Source organism: Sinocyclocheilus rhinocerous, unplaced genomic scaffold, assembly GCF_001515625.1.
Source record: "Sinocyclocheilus rhinocerous isolate Xijiao unplaced genomic scaffold, SAMN03320098_v1.1 scaffold797, whole genome shotgun sequence".
NCBI classification, from domain to species: domain Eukaryota; kingdom Metazoa; phylum Chordata; class Actinopteri; order Cypriniformes; family Cyprinidae; genus Sinocyclocheilus; species Sinocyclocheilus rhinocerous.
This window is the reverse complement of record NW_015632978.1, coordinates 924,040-936,428: the sequence shown is the minus strand read 5'-3', so window position 1 is coordinate 936,428 and position 12,389 is coordinate 924,040. Positions and strand designations below refer to the sequence as shown.

The 12,389-nt window shown below is 36.2% G+C and overlaps 2 protein-coding genes across 2 annotated transcripts in view; both read left to right on the top strand.

Moving 5' to 3' along the window:
• LOC107743121 (plexin-B3-like) overlaps nt 1-3,995 on the top strand; it is a 74,497-nt gene extending 70,502 nt beyond the window's left edge. Inside the window, exons 34-35 of the mRNA XM_016556245.1 lie at nt 868-942; nt 1,026-3,995. Coding sequence (XP_016411731.1) covers nt 868-942; nt 1,026-1,130 — 180 coding nt within the window. The 3' untranslated portion in view covers nt 1,131-3,995. The remainder of the gene's footprint in view (nt 1-867; nt 943-1,025) is intronic.
• Nucleotides 3,996-7,421: 3,426 nt separating this feature from the next.
• LOC107743111 (SRSF protein kinase 3-like) overlaps nt 7,422-12,389 on the top strand; it is a 30,710-nt gene continuing 25,742 nt past the window's right edge. Inside the window, exons 1-3 of the mRNA XM_016556233.1 lie at nt 7,422-7,490; nt 7,897-8,014; nt 9,752-10,143. Coding sequence (XP_016411719.1) covers nt 7,475-7,490; nt 7,897-8,014; nt 9,752-10,143 — 526 coding nt within the window. The 5' untranslated portion in view covers nt 7,422-7,474. The remainder of the gene's footprint in view (nt 7,491-7,896; nt 8,015-9,751; nt 10,144-12,389) is intronic.

The following is a 12,389-nucleotide window of genomic DNA, read 5'->3' as shown; positions in this document are numbered from 1 at the left end:
TTTGAAAGCTGAAGCTCGCGATTATGGTAAGGGGCGTTACATTTACGACGTGTGCTTGTGGTGTTCCAATGCACTGAATGCACTGGGTCAGCTGGCCAATCAGAGCAGACTGCGCTTGTCGGAAGGAGGGACTTTGAAGCGTTTGAGAGAGAGGCGGGGCATAGAGGACCTACAATAATGTACAGTATTTGAAAAACAATGTGTTTTTTGAACATTAAAGCATGTAAACATATTCTGTTACACCAAATCCACAAAATAATGATCTTTAAAAAAGCATCATATGACCCCTTTAATTATTAATTGTAAAATAAAAATATATTTTTGAACAAATAGTACATGATATTTAACAGTCATGTGGCGTTTTTTTTAAATTAATCTTTTTAATCATTTTAAAATATTTAAAATAATTTTTTTAAATTAATAATTAATGATATTTGTTAAAGTAATTATCTTGTGGTTTTCAATTAATTTTAACGGTAATAATTGCAAAATATATTTATTTTTAATATTTATTTTTTTTAAATAAATATGTTGAATTAATAATTGTAAAGTATTAAAAATATTTTTTAATTCATGATATTAGTGTAAACACACCATGTCAATGTTATGTGACTATTAAAATTAATAATTGTCAAAAATTAAGCATATTTTGTAAAATGAACATTTTTGTTTGATATTAAAAAAAACTTCTTACCTTGAAAAATATATATTTACTTTTTGTACTTACATGTATTTTATGTATGAGGAAAATATGCAGGTTTTGCATTTTTATTAAGGTTTTCCTTCCTTTTTAAAAGATTTTTCATGTTCTTTGTCATGGACACTTAAACCTTCTATTTTAAGATTTTGATGACTGTCTGTTTTTAGAGCTTTGCATCCGAGATGAACAGTTTGGTGGCATTGCATGAGCTGTACAAGTATATCAACAAATACTACGATCAGGTCAGTATGGGATTGATATAAGCTTCTTATGATGTTTGTGCTAGAGCAAATTAAAATACTCCTTTATATTGTGTTGTATGCAGATTATCATGTCTCTGGAAGAAGACGCTGCGGGTCAGAAGATGCAGCTGGCGTATCGGCTTCAGCAGGTCGCCGCCCTGGTGGAGAATAAAGTCACTGACCTTTAGGCTTTGACCTTTCACCTTGTCATCTAAGCTCAATAATAATCACAATAATCGTCTTATCTCATGTGATCGGCTGATGAAATGCAACCACTACGCCAAACACTCGTGTGCTTCTACAACCGTTCACATACATTCCCTGCATATTCTTAACAAAAGGGAACAGGAAATGAAGTAATGATCACTTTCTTCCGATAAAACCTTAATGGGAATTTTATTGGAGAAGGATTGCTTTTCAGACTGAGGCTCTGAACAATTCACAGGAGTATTGACTGACAGGAAGTGTGTGTGTGTGTGTGTGTGTGTGTGTGTGTGTGTGCATGGTTAATTGTGATGTATTTGTCTGAAAGGCTCTGCTGTATATATGAAGTTTACCTAATTCAAAATTTAATGACACTACTGAAGCAGCTCTCACATATTGTGACATGCTGAGACACATTTTATACCATTTCTATTTCCATTCAAGTGATCACATCCACTGTATGGAGTTTCATGAACTGATTCAACGAAACTGTACAGTCATGTCAGCACTGCGGACAAATCCCACATTTACTTCTACTGTACGTGGAGTATTTCGTTCCAGGTTTAGAAATGTTCTACTCCTCCACAATCAAAGCCCAAACTCATAGACTGTCCTTGGCCGTGTGGTGTTAACTTTTTATACTAACATTTCTACATTAGTATTGCAGATCAAAACAAGTATTACGCTTTTACAGGGACTGTAGAGTAAGTCTATGCGCACAAGTGCCATAAGTTACAAGAGCACAATATTTGTGTGCACGTTATTGTGTAGCTTTAGGTGTGCATGCAAAAAAAAGACAATGTCGCAGTTTTCAGGTTTTCCATTGTTGTTAGTATCTCAAATATCTGGAATTTCTCAAAGTTGTTAATTGTGATCATCTGATTTTGGTTTGTAGTACCATAAGCTGATTAACTTTACTTCATCAAGCAGATTTCTGATAGATCCCGATTAAAATATGGGTCTGGGTCACATTTCACTGCCAAATATACAGATAAAGAATAAATTATATTTTGCACAATATACCTTATTCTTTAACTTCAACTAATATATCATTGTTTATTTTTTTCTAGTACTAGGCTTTTGCATTGCTTCTTAAATCTTATAAAGATGTTGTAATGCACAACATCTTTCAATTCAAGTTTATTTTTTGATTTAGGCATGAAATAAATCCCAGATCTTTGCAGGTTTTGTGAGATTCACCCACACTTACAGTAAATGGCATTGATTTCCTAATGCCTGCTTTGTATTTCATAGCAAAAGCGAGAACAATTCAAGATTCAATCTCAAGCGTTTTCAGTCTCAGATGAAATTGCAATGCAGCTGGGTTGGCCAGTCCCTTGGGAGGTATTGATACAAAACTGGGTCAGTTTGAGTCATTGGATTTCTAGTTGGCAAATGGAGAATAGCATCTTTATTCGCTTGGTCCCAATGATTAGAAAAGCAGCAGTCGGATTGAGAGTTGTGAACATTAGACACTGAATAGAAACTAACTATTGTAAATAATGCTTATTTATACATGACCGCCAATGTGCCTTCTTTGTTACTTTTTATAATGTCTACCGATTTAAGTAAACATGCTTGACATTACTTGCCAAATGGAGGAAAAGATGAACTGCAGCACAACTGTTGCCTGTTGTGAAGATCATACAGGGCTTTTAGTCTCTGAACTGCAGCGCGTCTCAGGATTATAGCTGTCGGTCTCAATGGATTCAGTATAAATCCATGTGTAGCTCAGTCATTTCTAGTTTGCCCTTTCGGCTCATTTCCTGGAGCGATCTGTATTCACCTTGTTGTCACAGGTGATGATGGTGTAATTTTTTTGTGCATCTGTTCTTTTTAGCTTCTTAAAACGGTCATGATTTGTTTTTCGCCCGAAGCACTTTGTGTTTACATTTTGGCTCACTCACAATGTGTAATTTTTTTGTAGTTTGATCATGAAGCTGACGTCATATGCTTTAACACGATCCCTTTTGTGTATAGAACTGAAAATAATGAATGCACTGCTATCTGGACATCTCAAATGTATTTTTGAAGGCTTCCCTGTTCCTGCGTTTATTTATGTGATTTTGAGCTATTACGCTTCATCATACTAATGTATGCACAGAGCTGTGTTTTAAAAATGGGAAACGTATTAGTTTGCTCATCCTGTGTATGTTTATTAGCCTGTTGTTGAATGTGTTTGGCCTCTTGGTGTATTTTTTGATTATTATAGGCTGATGCATGCTTGAGATTTGATTGGATTTTCTGATTGGGGTGCTTTATGAGAGGTCCACTCGATGGACTGCGATTATGAGTGCATGACTCTCATATGAACACAGAAGAAAGCGTGTGTGTGCATGAGAGTTTGTAAGTAATTGTAGCGCTTTGTACATGACGGTGAGGTTTTTTGGCGAATCTCCTGTTATGTACGGTTTTCTCTAAGAGAATCCTGCGAAACCTTCTTTTTGTACAGTCTTGCGATTTCCTGTTTTGCCAGTTGTGTGGAATATGGCTTTGTATCTTTGCAGATAAATAATTCAGACCATTGTTTAGAGAATTGGTGGTGTATACGGAGCCCTTGCCCGGCACCGAGTTTTACACAACTTTTATACAAGGGTAAAAAAAATAATATATGGTAATTTTCTAATGAAGTTGGGGTTAAAAGAGAGCTTAACCCCAGTCTAAAGACATTACTATTTTGTATTTGTTTTGTGTATAGTTTGCTAACAATTGTGTATATGTGCCTGTACATATTGTGAAGAGGACTTGTTCTTTTTGTTTTTTGATTTTGTTTTTCAACAGACTTACTCTCTCCATTCAGGAGAAATTGGGAGCCAAAATGTTGAAATGAGTGAAATGGAAATTTGTATCTGGAAAAAAATAAAGCTATAATTTTAACAATGAAGATGTTGTCTACTGTTTTAGATTTTTTTATATTTGTAGACAGCAGAACAAAGGCGTCCAGGACAATATTAATCGAATAGATACATCTCCTGTGGGCTGAATGACTTTAACTGACATGTTGGAGTCAATACCAAAAAAGGATGATTTTTGTTTAAATTCTGAACCATTTTTATGAAAATTATATCACAGTTTCTTGCTTCAGAACCTAGGGCATAGGTATGATTTTGGCATTGGTGGGGACATAACGACAGACAACAGACATTTAATTATTTGATCAAAATTAGTATTCAACCTATGTCCTCTTTAAGGTGAAAAAAAACATGGTTACTATAGTTAAACCAAGGCTACACTAACCATAGTTTAACCATGGTATTTTTAATAAAATTGTAAAAAAAAACAACTACAATTAACTACAATTTTACTATTGTAAAACCACAGTTATTTTTTTCTTAATTGATTTTGTATACCTTCTTTTTTGATGTACTGTGTAATAAAAAAGAAATCCGAAAAAAAGATTGTCGATATGCACACCGAAGTCTAGATCTGAATCAAAAGATTCACGATCTGCGCTCCGTAATCATTCAATTCACAAAATGATTCGCGAATCCGCTCTGAAGTTCCGATCTAAATAAAATGATTCGCGATACGCGAAGTTCCGGCCTAAATCAAATGATTCATGAGCCCGCTCCCGATCTAAATCAAATGATTCATGAATCCGATCTAAATCAAATAATTCATGAACCCGCTCCTGATCTAAATCAAATGATTCATGAACCCGATCTAAATCAAATAATTCATGAACCCGCTCCCGATCTAAATCAAATGATTCATGAACCCGATCTAAATCAAATGATTCGCGCTCCGAAGTTCCGATTTGAATTCAATTGTGATTCAATTGGAGCACTTCGAAACAGTGAATCATTTTGCGACACATTGATTAGGAGTTTTGAAAAGCTCTGTTTCAACCATTAAGCACATTAAATGCTTTTTTAAATCATTACAAGCGATATTGAAATTGGAAAATGAATGGCTTAGCTTAATTCACTATACAGTATTTTAAATAGCCTAGATTGACCACTGCCGTTCAGTTGGTGACAGTTCAATAGAAAATCAGTTGAAAGCATCCAGTAATCTCATACCATTGAAGTGAATGTTAAATTTATCAGTATATATTGTAATAAATATTTGAGAAATTATTGTTTTATCTGATTGTATTAATCTATATAGAGTGATAGTCAATGTAAAAAGAGCAAATGGGAGAAGCAGATGAACACGAAACAGCAACATAAAGATAAAGAGGGTAAACTTTATCATTCAACTGAACTGTGCACATATGTTTTAAACACTTCAGCTACCTTATACTCTATGCTCTTTATGGAAGAGTACGGAAGAGGATTAGGGCCAAGCAATAATAAAAAAATAAAACCATCTTGAAATTAAAGTTTAATTAATGTTAAAGTTAAATTTCGAGAAAAAACGTTACATTTCGAGAAGAAAAGTCGAAATAAAATTTTGAGAATAAACTTGTTAAATTATGAGAAAAAAGTTGTTAAGTTTCGAGAAAAGACTCGTTTAATTTCGAGAAAAAAAGTCTAAATAAAATGTTGAGAATAAATTCATTCAATTACAGGAAAAAAGTTGTTAACTTTCGAGAAAAAAAGTCGTTACATTTTGAGAAGTCAAAATAAAATGTTGAGAATAAACTTGTTAAATTATGAGAAAAAAGTTAAGTTTCAAGAAAAGACTCATTTAATTTGAGAAAAAAAGTAAATAAAATGTTGTGAATAAATTCATTAAATTACAAGAAAAAAGTTAACTTTCGAGAAAAAAAGTTGAATTAAAATGCGGAGAATAAACACACTTGTCAGGTTCATTTCATCTTGTTGCGTGTCGAACAGCGTCTGCAGTGACGTAGGTTGGAGAATATGCATATGGATGTAGCATATGATGTGGTGGACAAGGGTTCGAGTCCGTCTTTTGCCAAACTCGCTTTTCTTCCTTTTCTCATCACATATCACATCGGAAAAGTGATAATCAACTGCCTAACGAGTGTTTAATAATAATTTATTAATTGGGTTGGTTTAGTGCTGCTACAGTAAATCCATTGTAAATATTATTTTGCGGATTGAAAAGTTTTCTAACTAGGCTAATTGTTGTTCTCCTCTTTTCCGGGTCAGTGTTGTTGAGAATGGCAGCGCTATTTCATCTGCCTTTAAACTAGTTTAAATCACTGCGGGGTCTGTGGTTTGATTGAGATGAAATCAACCTGACACAAATGTGTTTATTTTCAGCATTTTATTTTGACTTTTTTTCTCGAAATTTAACAATTTTTTTCTTGTAATTTAATTAGTTTATTCTCAACATTTTATTTTGACTTTTTTCTTGAAATTTAACGACTTTTTTCTCTAAATGTAATCACTGTTTTCTCGCAATTTAACAACTTTTTTCTCGCAGTTTAACGAGTCGTTTCTCGAAATTTAGCGACTTGTCTCTCGTAATTTAACAAGTTTATTCTCAACATTTTATTTTGACTTTTTTTCTCAAAATTTAACAAGTTTTTCTCAAAATATAACAACTTTTTAATGGTAATTTAATGAGTTTATACTCAACATTTTATTTCGACTTTTTCCTCGAAATGTAACTATTTTAATCTCGAGATGGTTTAAAAAATTTTTTTTATTATTTCTTGGCCCTAATCCTCTTCAGTAGGATACTCCGCCCATAAATGTACATCCTTGAAAGCACACAGTTTTCTAGCGTGTTTCTTTAACTTCTCAGGTAATATCAATGGTATGACCTATTTCAGATGGGCCTAAATTACAACAACAATGGTTACATAGGCACACATATAGGCCTATTTAATTGTTTGATCAAAATGATTGCTAAAGATAATTTAGTAGTCGCTGGATATTGGTAGGGACATGTCCCTAGTGTCCCTACTAAATTATATGCCCTTGACTGGTGAGCAAGTGATGTAGCCTAATAAATTTCTCTAAATATGTTCTGATGAAGAAACAAACTAATCTACATCTATACTTTTTTGACATTGTCAGGTTGGCCGCAGTTCACCCAAAAATGAAAATGAAAAATTTCAGGCTGACATATTAGCAGAAATAACAAAAAGAAATAACAAAATATATATATATATTTTTTTAAATTCCGAACAATTTTCAGGAAAATTGTGACAATTTCTGGCTTCAGATTAGAAAAAAAAAACGCGACAATTTCCATGTTCTGTTTCACTAATTTGAAATAAGATAACGCTTTAATGCCTTAGGTGGGAAAATATATTTTGCTAGACATTTAGTATGCCTAATGTTCAGAAAATATGATGTCCTCGTGCAGTCCCATTTCAATCGCGCGAGCTGCTGTCTATACGGCGCTGTCTGGGTGCGCATGCGCAGAACCAACTGAAGCGAATGTGCGTGAGGTGACAGCTGTCCCGATGATATCGATGAACGGTGAGAGTGTTTTCATGAAATAACAGCCAAACGGCCCTAAATATGTTAGTGTCTGTGGATGTATTATGTGTCTTGAGGATAAATACAACAATGTCGGAGGGTTAAAATGACGCTTGTTTTGATGACTAACGTTAGAGCCCGTGTTAGCGTTAAAGCTAAGCGTGAGCACGTTTAGAGGATCAAATGTTTGGATTCACACTGATTGTTTGAATTATTCGGTTGGTTATTGATAAATGCATGGGATTAATAGAGTCATATAGGCTTTTGGCGATGTGATATCCTCAAATTGTTGGTGGACTGTCCTCCATTAGTTGCTCATGTATAGTGAATTGGGGGTGGGGGTGCCTATAACAGCATGTCTAATATGTATTATGTTGTTTATGATATTCTCTCTGATGCATGGCAGTATCCAGCAGCGACAACAGCCTTCCCCAGAACAGCCACGGCAAAAAGCAGAAGAAGAAAAACAAGAAGCACCGCAAAGCAGCGGCAGCAGCAGTGGAGATCTCTAGTTTGGAGCTGGGGTGAGTATGTCTAACTGGGCAGTATCCAGATCTGGGTTTCTGCTCTGTGAGATGCTGCTAAAAATATATAGGAGGGTGGCCATGGGAGTCACTTTTCCAGATAAGCATATTGACTCATGGCCCTCCTTCCCAGTCCATGCATGTGGGACCTATTTTAACACATCCCTGGAAAAATCGTAACAATACACATTAGGTAAATATTGCACATACGTGCATCATGGATAGGAACCACAGATTGTGCACAGATGTTATCCAGAATTCTGATTTTCCCACATTTATTCATTGAGTACTCACTGAACTTTAGTACAAATGAATATGGTCAAATAAGGAGAAATGCAAGTGATTAAATTACATTAGCAGTGCTGCGATACAAAATTTCAGAAGTAGGCCAGAATAGCATGAAGATGTGTAGAGCAGATGTGTATGTGCTTCCCCTACATAAATATCACATGCTCTTAGTATCGTATTCTAAGAAGACCATCAGCTTTCATTATTGTTTATGTTATGTAACACAGGCAGAAAATGACACGATTTTAATGTTGCACTAAAATTTCCAGTAATTTCCATGAATATTGAATAATAATGTATTGTTTTTATACTATTTTATTGATAGAGAAATATGAGATTGATTATTCAGACAATGTTTTGAGATATAACTTAGTATTGTGGAAAATGCAAAAATGTTTTCAAATGTGTGTTAATTTATTTTGAGTAAATATTGTGTGAATATGCATTTTTATTTCCCCAAAATTATTAGGTGTCGGTAAAATGTGCAGCATCCGATCAATAGTGAGTCAAAGGAATCCAGTTAGTGAACTAATCACTTAAAAAAAAAACTGATGTATTTCTCCGGCCGTGTCATCCTAAACCAGTCTAAACCTTGACACTTGTTTTGGGTAATAAAAATTAAATGAGACAATGTAATGTTTGCAATGTAAGGTCAGACTGATATGTTGATGGAAATTATGAAAAAATATAATGCATAATTTCTTGCTACAGATTGTAAAAAAAAAACATGAGAATTTACATTTTATATGTAAATATTGTATATTATATTTTTATATTATATTATAATAAAATTTAATTTGATAGTTTTTCCACTTTTTTATTTTTTGTAAGTGACTAATAATAAATGTGCTACATGCCTAAAAATTAAGTAACTAAATATTGAAAAAATATTATTATTATATATAATCACAATTGGTATGAACTGCATTCTGTCTTCCCAGATGTCTGAACGTTCTTGTGCATTACAGTGTGTGCATAACACATTATATGTTTATGTTAGCCATTCTATTGGCAACCCTGCTCTCTAGATATCAGCATCAAGAAAAATCCATATTGTTTGGCCACTGTTGCAAACCCCTTTTAGATGTACTTATTGGTCGTTTAATAAAAGCTAGATAGACTGAGACACAGAGGGGCTTTATATTAAGATGGTGCATTGATGTTTTGAATCGCACAGATGGTTGAAGACTATGTGCTTTAAGTGAAATCATAAGCCCTAGATATGAAAGTCACAGCTTATGAAAAGTAGTAGCTGTTGATTTATTATTTATGGAGTTGTCATCAGCGAATCTTGATTAAAAATAGTAACATTCTGCTCCTTTAAACAGCTGCATTTGCCGTAGACAACAGACAAGTGACGTTTTGTAGAAGAATGTTCTTTCGCACAGGATGTCAACCAGCAGATGTTGTATTTAAACATCTCTTTTTCTTTTATTTATTGCTCTACAGACCCCAGATCCCCTCCTCCGATGAACTGTGTCACATCCTCACCATCCACAGATCCGCCACCCCTCCAGAGTCGCCCCCGACGCCCCCGTTAAACCTCTCCAAGAGCCCTCCAGACCTGCAGCCTCAGGCCCCCATCCCTCACTCCATTCCCATCACAGTGGTTCCCTCACCCAGCGTCCTCTCGTCTCCAGACACACCTTCCACTCCCATAGCACCTTCACTGGGTCTACCTGCCGTTCTCTCCACGACTCCTCCCACTCCACAGGCCCCGGCCAATCAGACGACCCCACCACAAGCTCTGAGCCCTCCACCTCCAGACTTTTCCCCACCTCCAGCAGAATTACTCGGGTCAGATGATGAAGAACAAGAGAATCCGTCAGATTACTGTAAAGGTAGGATAATTATGATCATAAGAAATTGGTTTTAAGTTATTATTTTTTTTTATATCTTATTTTAATTTATCCCTAATGCTCAACTTAAATCTGCAGTCCGTAATTTTTTTGGTTAAAAATGATCCAAAATCAATATTTGAGCAAGTACATAACCAGCCAGTGTTCAAAACTCTATCGCCTTACTTTAGCCCGATTCACAACGGTCCCATCACAGTGGTTCCCTCACCCAGCGTCCTCTCGTCTCCAGACACACCTTCCACTCCCATAGCACCTTCACTGGGTCTACCTGCCGTTCTCTCCACGACTCCTCCCACTCCACAGGCCCCGGCCAATCAGACGACCCCACCACAAGCTCTGAGCCCTCCACCTCCAGACTTTTCCCCACCTCCAGCAGAATTACTCGGGTCAGATGATGAAGAACAAGAGAATCCGTCAGATTACTGTAAAGGTAGGATAATTATGATCATAAGAAATTGGTTTTAAGTTATTATTTTTTTTTATATCTTATTTTAATTTATCCCTAATGCTCAACTTAAATCTGCAGTCCGTAATTTTTTTGGTTAAAAATGATCCAAAATCAATATTTGAGCAAGTACATAACCAGCCAGTGTTCAAAACTCTATCGCCTTACTTTAGCCCGATTCACAACGGTTAGCTTATAATAATGTTTTCTAATTTGAGTGGTACGGGTAGGTTGCCGGTGGCTGATCGTTTATAGCCTTTTCTCACAGCAGCTGGAATAATTAGCTGGAATAATTAAATGTATCATTTTGATGGCGGATAGTAATCCATAAAGGATTGTGTTTATGAAACACATGTGAATGAAATTAAATTATATTCCAGTTTTAAATGTGCTTCTGATTACAGATAGTCTGGGATTACACAAGATTTGTATTTTAAAGACAACCAGTTCGAAGGAAGCAAAATTTGCTTTTTGGGTTAAAATAATTTCTTGATACAGCCCTCTACGGACACCTTGGCAATTGAATCGCCATTGGCTAGTACATTTTTTTGTTTACTCGCCAGAATGATAAAATATATAATATATATATATATATATATATATATATGTAAAATGGCACCGTTTTATAAATATCTGAAGTAAATATCCACACCGGTGCGGTGACTGACTGCCACACACACATACTCCTCAAAACATTAGATTAATCCGCACTGGAGCCGTGCCGGCGCACAACCCACGCAAGGAAGATAATTCCGCACACAGCTGCAATTGCAGGTTTTCAAACAGAGATGGCGTCAAGGGGCAAAACTTAAGGGCTGCAGCTTTAAAGTCGGCATGAAACGGAAGTAGCGATTGTCTTTTTTTAATCTACTGTGACATCTATCCGAGTGAAACGGCATCTGAAATGAGAGGGCGGGACTTGATTTCGTCCTTCGGGAATTGACTGGATCATTGGAAGTTGGGGCGTTGCTAACAAAATGGAGGCAGATCTTAATGCCAGTTTGCAGTTAGTTGTGGGGGGATTTCTCTCCACTGTATTCACCGCCGACACCCTAGCATGAAGAAATTTTTTATTTATTGAGGAAGACAACGACGAGAATGATCCAACGGCACAAAACATACCGCGCGCGCGCGCGCGCGAGAGAGAGACTGCATGAATGCCTGAGCACGTCCTCCATCAGGTTAAGTCATATTCATAAAAAAATAGTTTGCGTTGTCCTAAGAGTAATGTTGTATTAATATCCTTTCTCTTTCAGTCGGTCACTCCGAGTCACGTTGGTGACCGACGAATTGGGATCTCGCTTGGAGAGACCAATCCACTTCGAGTGTAAACTAAACGAGCCAATGCACATTGGCATGCGATGATTGCATCCAGCTGCCGCTGATCACAGCGTGAGCATAAAAAGGCAACAAATCAAAGGCAGCTTTTCGCTTCGGAGCCGAGCGACAACATCGTTCTGCTCCTACCAAACTGCTTCGTGTGTGACGAGTCTAGCGTGCTCTCGGGAGTTTTTTGTTTGACGGATGGCGATTCAGCGGTGGTCGTTCCTGTGTCGAGTGGGTTGCACACTTCAGGCTGCACTACCCCCTGTCGTGCTGCAAATGGCCGTTTCCCCTGTGCGTCTCAGCACGTAAAAGAGCATTTCCCTAAAAGAGCTAATTTCTCTAAAAGAGTACAATAAGCGGGTGCGTCTTTGTAAAGACGACGGATCATCTTTTTAAAGATGCCATTTCACCCGTGCGTTTCTGGATGCGGTCGTTACCTGGCACCGGGTGATGGTCA